At 55.9% G+C, this 17,601-nt stretch overlaps 5 protein-coding genes across 5 annotated transcripts; 4 read left to right on the top strand and 1 right to left on the bottom strand.

Moving 5' to 3' along the window:
- Nucleotides 1-333: 333 nt before the first annotated feature.
- TRAVEDRAFT_53220 (FAD/NAD-P-binding domain-containing protein) lies at nucleotides 334-2,167 on the top strand (the record flags this gene model as incomplete). The annotated part of the gene is made up of 9 exons (XM_008046143.1): nucleotides 334-374; nucleotides 439-641; nucleotides 700-768; nucleotides 824-1,200; nucleotides 1,247-1,276; nucleotides 1,334-1,510; nucleotides 1,567-1,656; nucleotides 1,713-1,763; nucleotides 1,817-2,167. 9 exons carry the CDS (start codon nucleotides 334-336, stop codon nucleotides 2,165-2,167), a joined length of 1,389 nt encoding a protein of 462 aa, XP_008044334.1.
- A 288-nt stretch (nucleotides 2,168-2,455) lies between these two features.
- TRAVEDRAFT_134999 (Smc5-Smc6 complex subunit NSE4) lies at nucleotides 2,456-3,768 on the top strand (the record flags this gene model as incomplete). The annotated part of the gene is made up of 7 exons (XM_008046142.1): nucleotides 2,456-2,575; nucleotides 2,612-2,690; nucleotides 2,741-3,023; nucleotides 3,084-3,234; nucleotides 3,292-3,460; nucleotides 3,523-3,611; nucleotides 3,679-3,768. 7 exons carry the CDS (start codon nucleotides 2,456-2,458, stop codon nucleotides 3,766-3,768), a joined length of 981 nt encoding a protein of 326 aa, XP_008044333.1.
- Nucleotides 3,769-4,623: 855 nt separating this feature from the next.
- On the top strand, nucleotides 4,624-6,162 carry TRAVEDRAFT_53218 (MFS general substrate transporter; the record flags this gene model as incomplete). Its single annotated transcript, XM_008046141.1, has 4 exons — nucleotides 4,624-4,668; nucleotides 4,724-4,865; nucleotides 4,921-5,188; nucleotides 5,241-6,162. 4 exons carry the CDS (start codon nucleotides 4,624-4,626, stop codon nucleotides 6,160-6,162), a joined length of 1,377 nt encoding a protein of 458 aa, XP_008044332.1.
- A 264-nt stretch (nucleotides 6,163-6,426) lies between these two features.
- On the bottom strand, nucleotides 6,427-9,700 carry TRAVEDRAFT_134996 (DUF21-domain-containing protein; the record flags this gene model as incomplete). The annotated part of the gene is made up of 8 exons (XM_008046140.1): nucleotides 6,427-7,328; nucleotides 7,381-7,447; nucleotides 7,497-8,041; nucleotides 8,110-8,404; nucleotides 8,457-8,642; nucleotides 8,709-8,805; nucleotides 9,180-9,353; nucleotides 9,438-9,700. The coding sequence occupies 8 exons, from the start codon at nucleotides 9,698-9,700 to the stop codon at nucleotides 6,427-6,429; spliced, it is 2,529 nt and encodes an 842-aa protein (XP_008044331.1).
- A 5,730-nt stretch (nucleotides 9,701-15,430) lies between these two features.
- On the top strand, nucleotides 15,431-15,634 carry TRAVEDRAFT_81496 (uncharacterized protein; the record flags this gene model as incomplete). Its single annotated transcript, XM_008046139.1, has 1 exon — nucleotides 15,431-15,634. A coding segment is annotated over one exon (204 nt), but the record flags the coding sequence as incomplete, so codon positions are not given.
- Between the last annotated feature and the right edge of the window lie 1,967 nt (nucleotides 15,635-17,601).

Genomic DNA, 17,601 nt, shown 5'->3' with positions numbered 1-17,601 from the left:
AAGTGCCAAATGTTGCAAGGCAAGCTTCGTGCAACGCTCCCAGAGCGGGTCCACTGTAGCCCGAAGGTGTATCTGCATGCCTCCGTTGAGGTGGAGTCAAGCTAAGGGATCGTGTCCTCGTTGCAATCGCTCCTCGATTTGCAGGTCCAAGGCGCGATAGCCATCGTGCACGATGCGTTGGGGCTCGCCGATTTCCTGAAGGTGGCAAACCGCACTGTTACTGTCGGGACACAGTGGGCCCTATGCTACTCCGTTCATAAGAGATGAGTTCTCCGTTCACCAGCGCAACCGCTGTTTTACCAGCTTCTCTCGGTGTGAGGCTTTCGCGTTCAAATGTCTACACCCAGCCCACCGAAGTTTCGGGTCGCCATTGTGTGAGCATACCTCAGAATCTAGCGGTCTACCGTTAGCTTCACGCTGACACCGCACCATCTGTAGCGGCGCCGGGATTGGCGGACTGCTACTCGCCCTCTTCCTGCAGAAAGATGCGCCAGACGTCGCAGTAGAGATCTACGAGTCTACCGCACAGCTGGTGGAGGTCGGCGCAGGGATCGGGTTCTGGCCTCGGATGTGGGAGATGTTCATCTATCTGGGGCTTGAGGACGACCTATTGAAGATATCTGGGAGTCAGGATGGGTCCGGTAGGCACTACGGTTGAGTTGTTGCATTAGCGGGAGTGTCGCTGATGGCACTTTGTAGCGCTGCCCGTGCACTATCGCAAGGCGGACGAACCGACCACGATCGAGTTTCATAAACTGGCACCCGCGCGTACGTTGCCGGTCATTCTCTACGGTCGATCTGTTGATACTGAATCCCCAACCAGTGCGTACATTCCATCGAGCGGACTTGCAGAGGCTTCTAGCCAAGAATTTCCACGCGGGGCACATCCACTTCGGCAAGCGCCTTGTCCGCTACGATGCCCCGGACACGGGGACCGGTCCAATCACCTTGCAATTCACGGACGATACTCGAGCGGACTGCGAAGTCCTCGTCGGCGCCGACGGTATACGATCGGCAGCCCGACGGTCCATGTACGAGGCGTTTGCGGATGAAGCTGGCCGTAACGGGGAGCCTGAGGAAGCGCAACGGTCGCTTGACATGGCGGATCCTGTGTGGAGCAGGGAGATTTCGTATCGTGGTCTTGTATCAGCTCACAAGCTAGCCGCCCTTGGATTCAAGGACGCAGACTTGGCCGTGATCGTAGGTCTTATCCTGGCTGCTATGACGTCGTGATACTCACGTACAGGATTACGACCAGCTCTTCGGGAAGAACAAGGTACGCAAACGATTGAAAAGGCCTTTGCAGCGCGTTGATGTTCTGGCTGATGTATAGCACCTGATGTCGTACCCCATCTGCGAGGGGACGCTGATCAACGTCGCCGCATTCGTCTCATTCCCTACTCATGAGGGTGAGGCCCAAGACAGCGGACCATGGGTCTCCGCTGCTTCTGCAGAAGACGTGGTCAGGGCGTTCGAGGGGTGGGATCCGAACGTCCGAACCTTGCTTGAGGTGTGAGCTTTCTTTAAATTGCTGCGAGTCATCGCTCACCAGTACCGGGGCGGTAGGCTATCGAACGGCCGGTGCGATGGTCCATTCATGAGTGTCACTATCTTCCCACTTGCGTTCGGGACCGGGTTGTCCTGATCGGTGATGCGGTACGTGTTATACCGCACTGTCCACTCATGCGTACTAATATGTGCTTCTTCTACAGGCTCATGCGATGCGTCCTCACCAGGGTGCAGGAGCGGGCCAGGCAATGGAGGTGAGAGCGTGAATACCCACTGATTCGCCTGACCAACCGCTTTATGTTGCAAGGACGGCTTTATTCTCGCAGCCATCCTCGCGCACGCCTCAGTCAGCGTGAAAAACCTAAATCAGGTTTTAAGGGTATACGACACTCTCCGGCGCCCTGCTGCGCAAGACATTCAGCGCCGCTCCGAATTGAACGGGACACTCTACCAGCTTCGAAGCACCGGCTGGGAGGATGTGACAGAGGAGCAAAGCCAAGCCGGTGGGTTTTCTCATGAGAAGCTGGCGGATGTGGGCAGGCAGGTAGAGCGGCAGATGGAGTGGGTGCTGGAAGGGAGCGTGATGGAGGAAAAGCGTACGGCTGTCGAGGCGGTCGAGCGAAAGTTGGCTTTGAGTGAGCTAGTAGCCCAATCATGATGTTTATTAATTCTAAAATACCACAATAACCTTCTGTATAAAATTGCAATCTTTAATCTCTGCCATAGAAAGCGTTAAGAATATTATTGCGGTGGACTTTGGCGAGAGAGTCGCGCAACTTACGGGCGCCTCGCATCGCCGAGTAGTTAATGAGTCACGTGCGCGTCGCGTCGCGAGAGGGTCGCGTAAGCGCCGGGTAAAGCGCGTCTTTCTTTCCACCACCACATCGGGGACTGTTTTCCTCCCTCCGCGTATCCCCTTCCGACTGCTGGCGATATAAACTAAAAGATGGCCGACGAAGAGTCAAATCATGCTAGGGTCGCGTACGACCCAGACCAAGACCCGGAGGAGACCCGCAACATCAGGAGGCAGTTTCGACATCTCGAGCAAGAGCTCACAGGTGCGAGAGTCTTTTGAACCGTTTGTGTCTCTTATTTAACGCAGAATTGTGCAGAAAACCAGGATATGAGCACCGAGGAGGTCGCGGAGAAGTTACGCAGCGCTAACCGGCTCTTCTCGCAAGGTACGCCCCTGAACGCGCTTTCTTCAAATCTGCGCTCACGCGCGCTGCAGTGCAGGCCATCAATGAGGCAACGAAGGACTCGAACCTGCTCGTGCGGTTCTCGCAGATCGGCGCGGCGAAGGCGCGCGCGATGAAGTCGGGCTCCGGCGCGTTCGATGTCGACGACTTCGTCGCGCGACTGATCACGTACATGGGCGGCCGCAAGCCGCTGTCGCCCGCGGACGACGAGGACGACGAGGGGAGCGAGTACGATGCGGGCGCGCCGCTAGACTGGGAGCGGATCGCGCGACGTGCGCTCGCGAAGAGCAGGCGCGTGCCTGCGATGGACTTTATGTGAGTGGCGCGTGCTTGGAGGACGGAAGACGGCGAGTTAATGATATTGGTGGGGTATAGGCTGGGCCCGCTTTCCATTGAGGCGAAGAAGCGCGCAGTTGCAAAGCGGTCAAAACTGGAGAAGAACAAAGAGGACATGAAGAAGCCGCAGGAGATTACAGAAGATGATATCACGCGCTCCGAGAACGAGACGACGAAGAACGTTGCGACTGTGAGCGCATATAGTCATATCATATGGCCGTCATACTCATGTCAGCGGAATACGTAGATCGAGACCATTCTGGAGGGTATCGAGGGGCCCACGAATCTCTTCAAGTTCGTCATCAATCCGCACGACTTCGGCCAGTCCGTCGAGAACATGTTCTACCTCTCCTTCCTCATCCGCGACGGGAAGTGCATGTTCGAGATCGAGGAGGGCACCGGCGAGCCTGTCATCAGTGCGTCTTCCGCATTCTCGTTTGACAGCTGGTGTGACTGTATGCTGACGGAGGCGGCACAGTGCTTTGCGAGCAACCGACACCAGAGGATTACGAGGACGGCCTGCTGAAGCACCAGCTTGTGATGGAGTTCGACATGGACACTTGGCGGGTTCGTGTACCCTCTCTTCGCTTTTAACACCTTTCCGCAGCGCACATGACTGACATTCGTAGCGCAGCGTGCTATCGAGGTATTCGAAATCAAGGAGGCGATGATTCCCCAGCGACCAAAATCCGAAATGCGTATCGGGCAGAAGTGGTACGGCTGAAACCTCCCCCCTCTTGTGGATTTCATCTGGCAGGTTGGTGCTCTGGTCGACTTTCTGAGGGCTCGACGCTGTGTTGGTGTATACGTGACTGTACAGTAGCTTAATCTTATTCTAGAGCTATGCTGATTTCGCGCTTTCGAAGAATTTATAGCTTTTCTGTGGGTTTTGGCCGAGATTGGTGTCAGTTTGCGCTTTGAACTGTGGCAACTCATTCTGCTTGAGTCGCGATACGCGGTAGGACGGCATATTGACATACTCACCGTCTACGTACCCCACTGTCCGGTACCCAACCTTCTCAACTTGATTATTGAGGGTGGATAGCAAGGTCGGTAGAATCGTTTTCCACATCTGGCACCTGCATTTTATTGACTTCGTTATCGCCCGTTGCGTAGTGATGCACTCCGACGTCGGACGGCATTGACGCTGAAGGTGATCGAGTCATTCAAACCGCATGGGCCTTTCGAAAGATAGTGGCGTCTACTCACTCCTAAGGTCCTCTCCCTCTGACCGTGAGCATCGGTGAGTGAACTTGCACTAGAATCACTTCGATATACTAGTACCGATCCTACCCTTTGCTTCGTTTACGATTTCTAGTTTGTTGTTTTGGCGGTTTCTGGCACTTAGGAGCTCGTGTCTGTCGATATGCTGAATACCGTCTTCGGCCTCCGACGGCTGAACAACGCAAGCTTGCCTTTTGGACATGGCAGACGATCCCACCACGCAGCACCCAAACGGGCGGCCGGAGCGCCTGCCCAGGTTTTGAGAGTTTCCGGGAGTGACGTCGCGGGCTCGAACCTTGGCTTGAGCACAGAGAGTTCTTCTCCTGCAGAGGACCCTGAGTTCAAGCTGCCGAAGATGACTTCTTTGGTCATCATGCAAGCTGCTAGTGCGATGATGCAGGTAACGTACTGATGCATACTCGCATTTCTGGGTCGTCTTTAAATGTGGGTTGTAGATCTCGTTCTTCATCGTCGTGTCGTCGTCGAACGCCTACGCGCAGCACCTCGGGGGGACGTCTACGTTCTCCGGTTTGGTCATCGGTATCCCGACCGCATTCTCCGGCATGGCACTGCTTCCCCTTATGAAGTACGACCAAGGTTTGTGAAAACTCTTGTGTTTGTGCAAGAGTTCAACGCTGATGCCATCCTCTAGGTGGATATCGACGCCCTCTGCATTTCGCGTGTGCCACGGCCATCTTGGGAAACGTACTATATAGTCTCGCGTACCACGCAAACTACCTATACCTCATCCTCCTCGGGCGTATCATCTCCGGCTTCTCCTTCACGTTCTTCATGTATTCCAAGCGGTACTGCTCCGACCCGCGTATTGTCGGTATCCGGCGGCGCACGACGCTTGCAGGCTGGCTCGTCCTTGGCCAAGGCGTGGGGTTCAGCATCGGGCCTCTTATAGGTGGTCTTCTGTAGGTTTCCCCCTTTTCTTCTTCGGGTACTGTGGTCTCATGCTGTGAACAGGTACAAGATCGGATTTTCTAACTCGGTGTTCAATGGGTACACCGCGCCGACGTGGATACTGGCAGGCGTCTGGGCCGTCTTCTGGGCCGTAGCCGCGCGGCTCTTCGAGGACGTACCGCGTACCCCGCCGAGCGAACCCACCTCTGAGGGCGTCGAGCTTCAGCACATTCCGAGTCGGAACGATGCCCACAGCCTTCAGGGAGTAGAGAAACCCGAAAATCCCAAACACGATGAGGAGGCCGCGGAAGTCGCCGTCCCTGCAGGCAGCACGTCCGTCGAGAACCTATCGTCCCCACCAGGACCCCCCTCCCTCCGCCGGATGAGCGCTGCGCAGATCGGCGTGACGGCGACGATGGGCTGGTTTGCGATGACCTGCTTCTTCATCCTCGGCGGCTGGGAGGCGAACCTCCCCGTCTTCACCGGCTCCGCGTCCCCGCTCAACCCGTTCCACTACTCCCCGTTCGCCGCGGGCAACTTCATCGCCGCGGGCGGCGCCGCGACGATCCCCTTCCTCCTCGCGAACCTCTTCGCCGCGCGGCGCGTGCAGGACCGGCACACGCTCGCGGTGGGCACGACGCTCGGCTTGGCGGGCCTGCTGGCGGCGCTCGCGATCCTCGCGGCGGACAAGGTGTCGTTCGGGGCGCTCTTCGTGTGCTGGTTCCTCGTCGCGCTCGGGTTCAACCTGTCGAGCACGGTCACGCTCAGTCTGCTGTCGAAGCAGATACCCGGGGAGTGGAACACGAAGATGAGCCTCGTGATCCAGTACAGCAACTACACGGGGCGCGTGTCTGGGGCGGTGTGGGGTGGGGCGGGCGTGCAGGTGGGCATGCTGAACTACGTAGGGCTGCAGATTGCGATCGTGGGCGTCGGCATGTTGATGTTCTCGACGCTCTGGAAGCAGCTGAAGGCGAAGACGGGCTAGACACTCTACGGGACACTGAAGGGGCATGATGCTTTGCTTTGTGATTGATGTACAGACACAACTACGAAAGTCGTACACGCACGCGAAAAAAGGGGGCATATGAAGAACAGGCATGGTACAGGAAACCGGGAAGCCACACTCCTCCGTCATTACGAGAAACATATCCATCCATCCGATCCGAAACCGACGCCTTCTAATCGTACACCAGCACCAGCATAGCAAAGCATAACAGAGAGCAAAAACGATTACCACAGCTCACAGCACTCACTCCTTGTCCGGCCCCGCCTTTTCCTTATCGTCAGGTTTACGAAGCTCGCCCAAGTCGCCAACCAGTATTGTGGTCTCGGAAGTGCTGCCATCAGTGGCCCGGCCCTCTCTCGCAGCGCTGTCAGGGTGCAAATTGCGCCTGACGCGCTCGGCAACAACCACTCCAGCGCGCTCTCCGTTCAGCGGGCTGCTCTTGAACCACCCGCCTTTGACAGCAGACGCATTGCCCGAGCCCGAGGCCGCGCGGCGCTTGCGCTCGACAAGGATCGCCTGCTCGAGCGACGGCGCAGGAGACGCGCTGCGCGAGGGCGGGCCGTACGCGAGACCGAGCGTCGGCGGAACCGGGATAACAGGGATGCTCGACGGGTTGGTCGAGTTGTGTATTGACCGAGAACGACCGATGTTCGCTGCCGCGAGCGCGCTGTCCGCCGGAATGACGACCTGCGGCGTCGCAGGCTTCACGGGGTCGTCGAGGACGGTGGCCGGCTGAGGCTTCTCATTGACCGGGGTTGAGCCTGGAAGCGGCGCGGGGGTGACGACAATCCCTTCGGGCACCGAGGGAGGCGCCGTCTCCTGGAGAACCTTCTCCTTCTCGGTGGACACAGCATCCCGGGGAGTAGGAGGAGCACTGCGGGAGCGCGGGAAACTGAGTCCCCTGAAGTTCAGACCACGAAGAGCGGGGATAGCGATAGGTTTGACGATAGGGGGCGGAGGCGGGGGAGGAGGGACAGGAATGCCGATAGCAGCAGCAGCAGTGGTGTAGCCTAGATCGGCGAGTTGCGGGGCCGAACCGGTGCGCTTCATCAGGGACGCGCCCTTGACCTCAGCTTGGGCGTATGCATGAAGATCGGGATGTCCCTGTGGGTCGAACTCGTCGTAAATCTCCTCGCCAATCAACTCTGCAGAAGGAGGATAAGTACAGCCACGACTTCATGGAGCGAACAAAGTCACCTTCGAGCACGTCCTCCAAGGTGATAATACCGAGAGGCATAACCGCGGGGTCGACGCTTTGCAAGAACTACGCCAGACGTTAGCGCAGGCTCCGGGAATCGATACGCCTGACATACCTCTTCAACACCTTCCCGGGTAAGAACCGCGTCGGCGGGCATGCTCTGCTCCCAACGACTCCAGCCGCCCACCTTCGGCAACGCCAGGCCGCGCTTCTTAGGACCTTCTTCCACGATGCCCATCTCGACATCCACGGCCGGCTTGCGTTTACTCCGCTTGCGCCCACGACTACCGCCCTCTGCTTGCTCCGGCTTCTCGTCTATGTCCGCATTCGCCGAAGAGTCGTCCTTGAGCGTTGCATCGTTGTCACTGCTGCTCCGTTTCGGTTTCTTCGGTCGTTTCTTTCCATGACTGCTCTCTCCACCCTCGTCATCCTCCTCATCGCTCGAGTCGCTGTCGCCCATGCCGACACTGTCGAGGAGACGCTGCGTCAGTCCGCGCTTCACGGCCTTCTTGACACTAGCCGCGCGCTCGACGCTGAACCGCGACACGATTGCCATGTGCGACCGCCCTTCCTGGAACTTGTCGAGGATGCCAAGCAGCGGCTCGTTGTTCGGCACGAACGGTACCTTGTTCAGCGGGATCTTCCTCACCGGGGTGGCGTCTGGCGGGTTCAATATCAACGTTTAGCCTTCCTGTGCCTGAGCTCCGTAGCCGAGACATGGCACCTACCATTCGGGTCCAAGAGGACGCACTGCTTCACGAGAAGGATCCCAACGATCTTCTTCACCTTCTGTGTCTGCTGCTGGCGCCCGTCGAGACTCAGGCGAGACGCCGAGGCGTCAAGGTCCGCTTCGGCAATGTTGACCTTGGCGACTAGTTTAGGAACAGGTATTTCTACTTCCTCGTAGACCGGTATGCGGGAGTGGCCCGTCAGACAAACTTTCCGCAGAGTCTCGTAGTCTAGCTTCGCATCTATGCTCAGCATAAAGACGTCCTTGATTGGAGTCATCGCCTGACGCACAACCTTGAACCATGTCAACCGAAGCTATTCCGTATAGCAGTGCCTCCGGGCATACCTTTTCCTGGAGATCAAGTGCCCCTCCGATGATGGCAACGGTGTCAGTCTTGAGATCGCCGCCCAGCTGCCCTACGTTGGAGTGCATAGCAATGAGCTCTTTCAACTCGGCGCGTCGGTAGATGATACCATGGTGAGGACCGAGGGCAAATTCTAGGAGCTTGGCCACCGGCCAAGCGACAATGCCCTGTACAGTTATCTCAGCCTTCCGAAGGTACTGTGGGCTCTACGGCGGCTGTCGAAGATTACTCACAAAGGACCATAGAAGGACTTGTACAAAGCCGGCCATCTTGGCACCGAAGTACAGGCCATATCTGGTGCACAAAGATTGCGGGATGATCTCTGCGAAGCTGGAAGTTGACGGTCAGCACCACATATGAGAGTGACCACAGAAAACGTTTGTGCACTCCGATCACTCATGAGACACAGCCACCGCAGAGCAGCTTGGCGCGCTCCGATATGGCGTAAATCGGGTGTACACGGAGAATCATAGCTCTCAGCGCAAAGAAACGCGGGGACGACGCGCCCGTTGCCCATATGAATTCGACGTGCCGCTCAGGAAGGCCATTCGCGCTTCGTAAAGCCGGCGGGAAGGCCACGTGCGTCACGTGTACCAGACGCGTGGGGGCCATCGGACCACGAGAACGCGTCTGGCAAACGTGTTTCGCGTGATGACCGGTGACAGCCAGTCTGGGTGTGGGAGTGGGACGAGAAGAAGACGTACATGACGATGAGGACCGTGCTGACGACTACGCTCTGGACGCCGCCACCGAGGATGGGGTCCGCGATAACGGGCAGCGTCTCGTTCACGATCATGTTCGCGAGGAGTAGTGTGACGAGCAGGAGGTGCCCGTTCTTGCGGATAGGCTTAATCTTGTTCGCATAGAGCTTCTGTTTGCTGCGTGGCGAGAGGGACGTAAGCCTCGTGGCGCATGCCGCCACTGAACGTGTCCGGGAACGGCACACGGAATACGACACTTACGGCGTTCCGGAGATGCTGAGCACGTTGAGCTGCGTCTCGTCCAAGCTCATGTAGCCCAGCGTCAGACCGGCAAACAGACCCGATAGGAGGACGAGGATGGGGATGAGGATGGCGAAGGCGATGAACTGGGGGCGTTCGTCCGGGTCGTGGATGTCTCTGCGCGCGTGCGCGCTGAAAGAGGTGCTACGTGGAACATACTGGGATACGGCAGACGCTAGGTTGGAAAGCAGTCTAGAGGATGAAAGTATGAGAGGGGGGACCATTCGATGGATGTGGTTGCTCGTGAAGGTGCGTTCGGCGCGAGGCGGCGTGTGTATTTACCCCGCACAAGCTTATCAACGGCGTTCCCCGCTTTCTCGATCGGATCTAGCCCAGGCACTGACTTGTTTCTAACTGCGTCTTTCGGACCTTGTCGGAGGAGGTCCCGAGTGTTTCGGAGTGTAAACGCTCGCCACAAAGGGCTTCGTTCGCGGAGTCAAAACTTTAGACTATCTCTTAGCCGGGAGTAAATGTGGAGAGCGACATGCCCTGACATGCCTCATGATACTCGACATAGTCTCCAGACTACCGTTCCTTCTTTACTAACTCTGCATGTTCTGCGCAACACCCTTTCGGAAGGTAAAGACGACAAACGACCGAAAAACGCGCTCGTGATGATCCCGTATCGGCTTTCGCACCGAAAGTCTAGGCTGACTACTGCACCCTTTGAACGCCCTCGAAAATTTGTCGAACACTAAACCTCCAGAATCCATTGGTATGACGCAGTATGTTGATATCTTTCGGTCCGTGCTGAGCGCGAACATGCTTACTGATATCTAGAGCCCAGAATCGTGCTATAGCTCGACGCATTTGTGTCGAAGACGATCTCCGCTCACGATGTCCTTCCGGTGCATGCTTGGACGAATCTCGGTCAGTCGTGCCGTTGAACCCGCCGGGAGGTCCATCTACATGATCGTCTTGAATTGCCACGCGGATTCGACGGGATATAGCTCAAGTACCAAGCGTCGTGCTAGTAGGTGTTGGTGCCCACGTCGTGAGCTCCGATGGTCATAGCAGGCAGTTCCCCTTGTCTAGCCGTCACTATTGCCATTGGCCTTGTTGTAAGCGTGAAGCTTTTCGAGCTATACTCTCAACTCTTTCTGAGCTAATCATATCAATGCTCCTGACTTAACACTCACTCGACTCACTCTGCTTGCCTGCTAGGCTGATGGCACTGGCACCTCAGGATTGCATGTCTGACCTTCAAGAGGCACATCGACGTAGCTCATTAAATATATCGTGATAGATTATAAAGCTCTCCCGGTAACGAACCTGGCTCGCTTCTTGTATACGTTGGGAGCCAAGGTGCTTGGGGTTCAAGTTGCCAACAACATATATCTACTTTTGTGCTAGAGCATAGGCTGACGGTCTAAGGCTTGCGCGGTACACGCATAGAAGACTGTACGGCACAATTACAAGGGGCCGAGGGGCTAACAGGACACATCACACACAAATTTAGGAAGCGGCGAGTGGCAGGCTGAAAAGCGAGCAAAGTCGAAGGAACACCGCGTGCAGTTCGCAAGGCAATAGGCGCCCGTGAGGGACGGGAAATAGGAAGAATCACAGGAATAACCGGGCAAGCACAGGTGAATCAAGAGATATAGGATGAGAAGAGCAGCAGAAGAAGTTGGCCAAACTTCTTCTCTTCGCTGCTCTTCTCGCCCTATATCCCTGCCCTCGCCCAACTCAAGAAGAACAGTGTAACAGTCGACCACTCGCGCGCTAGAGAACGACGACCACGACATGAACCGAAGGAAGGGAGCAGAAGTCGAGTGCAAAACAGAGAAGAGAGAAAACGAAATCCCTGCGCAGGGAGAGGGAAGCGACGAACGGGGCATAACTGGACTCGGAGGAAGTGGACACAAAACCGCGAAGAACCAGTCCTGATCCGAGAAACGAGGGCAAGAGGGAAGGAAACCGGGAGGAAATTGGGCCCGAGTCTAAGATCGCGACGAAGAATACAAGGATCTATGGAGGGGTATATAGAAAGCATTAGCAAAGAGTCGCTGCGCTGGGAGATAGATATTGCTCACTTTACGGATACGTGCGGGGGCTGGCGCCCGAAGGCCCCCACCCCCGCTCCGACGGAAGACGACAACCGGGGTGGCCAGCCCCAGTCATCGCCACCGGAGACCTAAGCCAAAGGGGGAGGGAAAAAAGTATCAGTGCGCAAATGCTGGACGTAAGGGAAGCGAGATACTACCGTGGCAATGTCGGGGAGGCTGACATCACAGGGTCATCCAAGCCCTCAGTCAGCTTTAAACTCGCCGGCGCCATGTCCAGGTCCGGGGGGCCGTGTCGATCTTGAGCTTGCTGTCGTCCTCGGGGTGGGTACCTGTGTGTAGAATGTAGAGCAGCGGCGAACAAGGCACAAAAATATGAGCTGAAAATGGCGTCGAGCGTTGGCAGACCCAAGGTCCGGCAGGGGTCATGACTCCCCACCTCGCACGAGCGTCCAGCCGCGGCCGTCAGCCTCACCTAGATTCTGATCCGGCCGGTCCTTTGTCTTCGTAGTCGAGGTCTTCAGCGCGCGCGGTGTTGAGGTCCAGGTCCAGGTCTAGCAGGGAAACACATAAACGCGCTCAAGAAAACGGGGGACGAAGAGGAGAAACGGAAATCAACGCCGCAGGCGCGTAGCTCAGAGCGTACGGTAAACAATGGAATGACGCCTCTGCGCATCCCGGAGAGGCAGGAGCTTGAACTGGAAGTGGGCGCCACCGTCAATGAGGGGTCGGTATTCGGGGCGGCGGTCGCGGTTGCGGGGCTTGACTTGGCGTTGGCCACGGACGAGACGGCATTGGGTGTTGGTCGTGGCGTACTCGGGGGTGGCGTCCGTCGGCATCGGGGGGCGGGCCTCGTTGAAGTCTGACAGAGCCATGGGGGGCGGGGAAAGGAACGACCAGCGCTCGGCGGAGGGGACACGGGTGGAAGGGGCGAAGAGGGTGGAAGACATTGTGGAAGGGGTGTGGGAAGGGTGTGAAAGTGTGGAGATGATGGGGGTGCGGAGGGAAGATTGGTGAGGAGCTGGATGGGGATGTGGGCGGGTTTATATGGAGTGTCGGATGTGCGACTCGGACTGAGCGTCGGGATTGCCTAATGTGGAAGTCCGCGTCGGGAGTCGGGAGTCGGGCTCGAGACTCGGGACTGAACGTCGGACTTGCCAGATGTAGTAGTGCGGGTCGGTATACCGGTGGTCCAGGCTTCGGTTGACCCTCTTGTATGGCATGATGTCTCTCGAATCATTTGGTTGAAGAGATTTGCGAAAACGTTCCTGTAAATTTGAGGCCGTTGTCCGCCGGTACTCGCTCTGCGCTGATTACACGACATCCGTGTTTGATAAAAATCGATAAAGCAATACGTGTGCTGTGCCTAAAGGTGGAATTTTGATTACATGCTATACGCACGGGTCAGACCCGGTGCAGTGAGTGAGAGCAGGACTGGCATAAAATCCGACAACTTACAAGGGCGCGTACTGGACACTATTGTAAGTGTCCACACTGGACGAGATTGACGGACTCTGTGGATACGCACATCGGCCACAGGTTCACTGGGTAATAAACACTGGTGAACAACGTAGGAAATTTGTTAGGCTCCGACAAACTGAGTATACGCGGTAGGAGAGCGTACTGTTTCGCTAGCGGTGTCCTCGCCATGACAGCGCCGTGACACGTCGTTTCGTTTTATGGACAAAGCTGTGCAGTCAGCGATATCTCGAGGGATACGACACCAAGCATATTCGTGAGATGCGCTCGGAAAAGAGGACACGACCATGCGGTGTATGTCTGGATTTGTAGGATGCAACGCCTACACTAGCAGCGACAACAGCCTGTCTGAATCACGTACGGTACTCACTCGCTCAATACCCATCCTGCAATTCCTAATCAGTCTCTTAATCTTTAGCATGAACAGAGGGCAAACCTTGCGCGGACAAGTCGTACGACTCGCTGTGAAAGTTACGTCGCAGTGCCAGCCGATCGCAAAGGTCACGGTGGGCTTCAACAGTAGACGTTGAAGCGTTGCTCGGTAGTCCTAGTGTAGATTTGGCATCTACGACAAACATACTGTGTTTTCATGCGTCCGCACTCTTCTGTTCAGCTCAATCTCATTCTTTAGCATTTGAGTCGTGTTGAGTGGGACGAGGAAGGACCCCCGCCTATGCCCCAGTATGTCCGATCGTAGTGTCGACTAAAGTGCCCTCAAAAGGGGCCTTATGTCCGAGTCAACATGTCGTACAAACGAGCCCTATATGGTTCAATGTCCGATAATCTCTGTCGACTAAATGGGCCTATGGGGGCGAAGGTCCGATCGTCCATGTCGACAGAAAAGCTACCCAGCCAACGAGACACCCGCTATCTGATAGCCAATGTCGACCGTTGGGACGCCATAACCACGTTAATCCACGAATATGGGTACGGTTAGGTACGTGTATGCTCATATGAGGAGCTTGACCTCAATAATGATCGAATTTTGGACCCTCGCCCGTTCGAAGGTCCGATCGCTATGTCGACCAAAACCTACCTCGGAAAGGTATGTCCTACTCAGTATGTCGAGTATTTTGCCCGAAATCCATGTCGACTGAAACCCCCAAATTTGGGTGTTTTGCGATCGGACCTTTGGCGGCATAGGCGGGGGTCCTGACGAGGAGTGTGCAGTGGCGCCCCTCGTGTAGAGAGCGCCACTTCTCGCGTTGTACTTATTTGGTCAAGCGTGGGCGCTAAAATAGACACGCACCTTCGCCGCGCACTCATCTAAATCCGTCCCCGGAGGTGACGAACCTGTTGAAAAATCGAAGACTATCTCACAGACGAGTGGGTATATGCGCTTGTTATTATATCTTTATTGACGGCATGCTGATAAACGTGCTGTTTTATATGTAGCTTCGGTGTACAAACAGAGGCGTACTTCAACCGCTAGAAGCACCAGCCTCAGCCATCAAGCATGGCGAACGACAAGTGATCACGATGGGACGCGTCGACTCTCCCTAGCAGAGCTGGGGCTGTTTCTCGTATTCGTATCATTCAAGAAGCTTGGAAGGCTTTCCGGCATATCGCGGTCGCTATGTCATGACACGCTGCAGCGTCTATAGATTCCGAGGTCCTCATGTCACCATCGTGATGGCGAGGTATTGTTTGTTCCGAGAAAACGTGCGGCTTGAACTCGGTCAGCTGAGGAGCTACTTTGAGTGCGATAAAAGCAGGACATTTATCAGGAAAGGTGCGCCGTCAGCTCTCATCGATCGAGGCATAGTGCAATTGTCAACTTCCTACCCAGATCCTCGGTCTCGCTGGAATACATTCGCGTGGCGTGAGGAAACCCTGCATAGAGACGAGCTCGCAGGAGCATGACGTGCTCGACAAGATCATAAGATTGGTGGTTGTAAGGACAGGAGGCGTATCCGGAAAGGGCATCGGGGAGTTCGCACACGCCGTGTGACTGGGATGATAGGCACCCGAAGACGGTGCACAATTGGAGTCGAGCAGTTATAAAGCCGACGATCCCGGAAGCTGCCCAGCGATATCTCTCGTGCGACAACACCGCGTTCAGCGATACACTCGACCTATCCCACAGACCAGCAACGTGCGCATCTCTGCGTCCAGCAACTCACCAATGGCGCCACCATCTACGATCGCTATGCCGGCAGATAACACCGCGCTCGAGATTGCGAAGTTCAAAAGTAGGCGACACCATTCTCAGTGCGCCGGCTGGATTGCTTACTTCTCTGCCTATATCAAGTGCAGCTACGTATCTGGAACATATCTGCATCGAGACTCCCACCTCAAAGTGGATACGAGGAGCTCCCCGCTGTGTCCAACGCCGGAGTCGATGTAGACGCATTTCCCGCTGGCCCGGGAAGGCTCATGACCGGAACACAGGTGTCCGCGTTACTCCTGGTATGGTCTCCGAACGGTTTCGCCGCGTCTAGCATGCTTCAACTGACTCGGCTCGGACGGCCACAGATAACGCGACATTTGGATCCCCATGCTATGTATCAGCTCGCCCGGCTGTGCAAGCCTATGCGAACGGCTCTCATGAAGAAGGCGAACCGTCACGTATGGAAGGCTATGTTCAGGAAGCACCCGACCTTCCCGCCATGCCCTACACATCTCATCGAGCCACACTACGATACCTTGCTGTGTGGCAATGAGTGCAATGTGAGTCCGAGGCTAACTAGCGAGCTTACATCAGTACGTGTGATGACACTGCTACTATTTCTATACAGGCCTGTGGAGACATCTGTCCTACCTTATCAGAAGATATAGAACCGAGCGTAGTCGCAATGACTGCTAAGATTGGCTGGCTCCTCTGCGACGTCTGCCTTCAGTACAAGTAAGCGTCAAATCGTGTTCGTGACCTACGATGCCTTATTTGATGCTATCGAATCCCACAGCCTCATCCCCGAGGAAAAGCTACTGAATCGGTACAGCGCCGCTTTACCAGACAGGCCCGAGGGTTCTCGGTTGCCTAAACGGATCCCCCTATACGACATGCGAAGGTTTCTCCCGCATCACCCACTCAGTAACGCGATTATATCATCATCCATTTGAACACTACTCACTAGTGAATTGAGCAGCCTGTTTCTTCGAAGAGCACGAGGATGTGGTCCCGACGAACTACTATTACAGGCCTGAAGTGGATGTATTCCTGCGGGAATACTTGCGCCGGATGGAGTCACAGGAAGTATTTCACGATCCCCATCTAGAGACGGCCTGGAACATAATGGCTGATACGCGCGCCGCGCATGTTACTCTTGTGAACGAGGTGAGCTACGAGATGCAACTCAGTCAAACTATGCATTCATATACTCTATACAGTTTTCTGATAGCCTCGTCAAGTGTCTAGAAGTTGAAAAGGGTCCAGATAGTTACACTTTGCGACGGGCGTGAGTAGCACTGTCCTTTTCCTTGCCTCGTTGACACAGAAGCCTCTCGATTTGCACAGTATCCTGGAGAGAGGGGATCTCGTTGAAGCCCACGGCTTTGAACTTCTAGAAGACCTGCAAAGGCGCCCTTGCAAACACGACAAATTTTTCGACCGACCACTAACGAGCGAAGGTAAAGCCCTATTCTACGCGATTTCATTCTCACAGAGCTGACCGGTATCTGGACAGAGGTGTGGACGGACGCATTTCCGCACATTGGGGAAGCCCTGAATCACCACCGATCCGCGAGGTTTCACGACAAGGCGCGTGACTTCATGGAACACGCCATCCTTTACTTCGAGGAGCTGGTCGCCGAGATGCCACTGAGCGAGCAGCAGCGCAAGCAACTGCCGAACCATGCCCATATGGGATCGTCTCCATGTTTGATCCAGCTCCGAATCCAACACGACGACGGCCTGTTGGCAAGAGAGGAGTTCCTGACGGTCGTGCCCGCCCTGAACAATACGATCCGCGATTACATGGAAAAGCTCCCTGGCGTATTCCTGGCCCCGCTCGTGCAGTTGTTTGTCCAGCACGTGCTAACCCCTCGCTCCATCGTGATCCCTCAAGAATTGGACACCGAGGCGAAGAGATCGGCGAGACTCCTGGGGTATGCAGCGTCCATGTTCGCGTGCGTACCAGGCTGGGCGCCGCCGGAGAAGGACCCAATCGTGCTGCCGTTCCCCGAGATCCACGAGTACTGGCGCACCAACCATCCCTTATCCCTCTGGGACAGCTATGGGGTCGTAGATGCGCTCGGCCGCCAGCAGCTTATGCAAACTCCAGGGGTGTTGCGCGCGATGGTGCCGTACGCGCCTAGCCTGCAGTTCATCAGGTGTTTGGGCCTCCCGGACGATATTTCTCTAGCAGAGATGGACAGACTCGTGCGCAGCGAAAGAATACACTGTTCATGCAAGCTTACTATGGTCACGCCCTATCGCGGAGCGTGGGGGTGGGCAGAATTGGTACGTGTTCGCCGCTTCTATAACTATCTAGGTTTTAACCGTCTACCTTCAACCACGAAAGCTGGCCCATTGCGAATATGAACACTCGCAGTGGGTGAAGATCTGGGGACGACCAGGGTGCGTTCTTCTCTGCTCTCCGCGCGCACCCACGATAGAGGGCGATAATGTATACTCTAGTGCCGCTGCCGCGCACCCTCCATGGACCCCCAAGTGGTCAGACGACCACACCCCATCGGAGGCT

This window comes from Trametes versicolor (assembly GCF_000271585.1).
Source record: "Trametes versicolor FP-101664 SS1 unplaced genomic scaffold TRAVEscaffold_13, whole genome shotgun sequence".
NCBI lineage: Eukaryota > Fungi > Basidiomycota > Agaricomycetes > Polyporales > Polyporaceae > Trametes > Trametes versicolor.
Note: the sequence above shows the minus strand (reverse complement) of the source record. Positions and strands in the feature narration are given on the sequence as shown.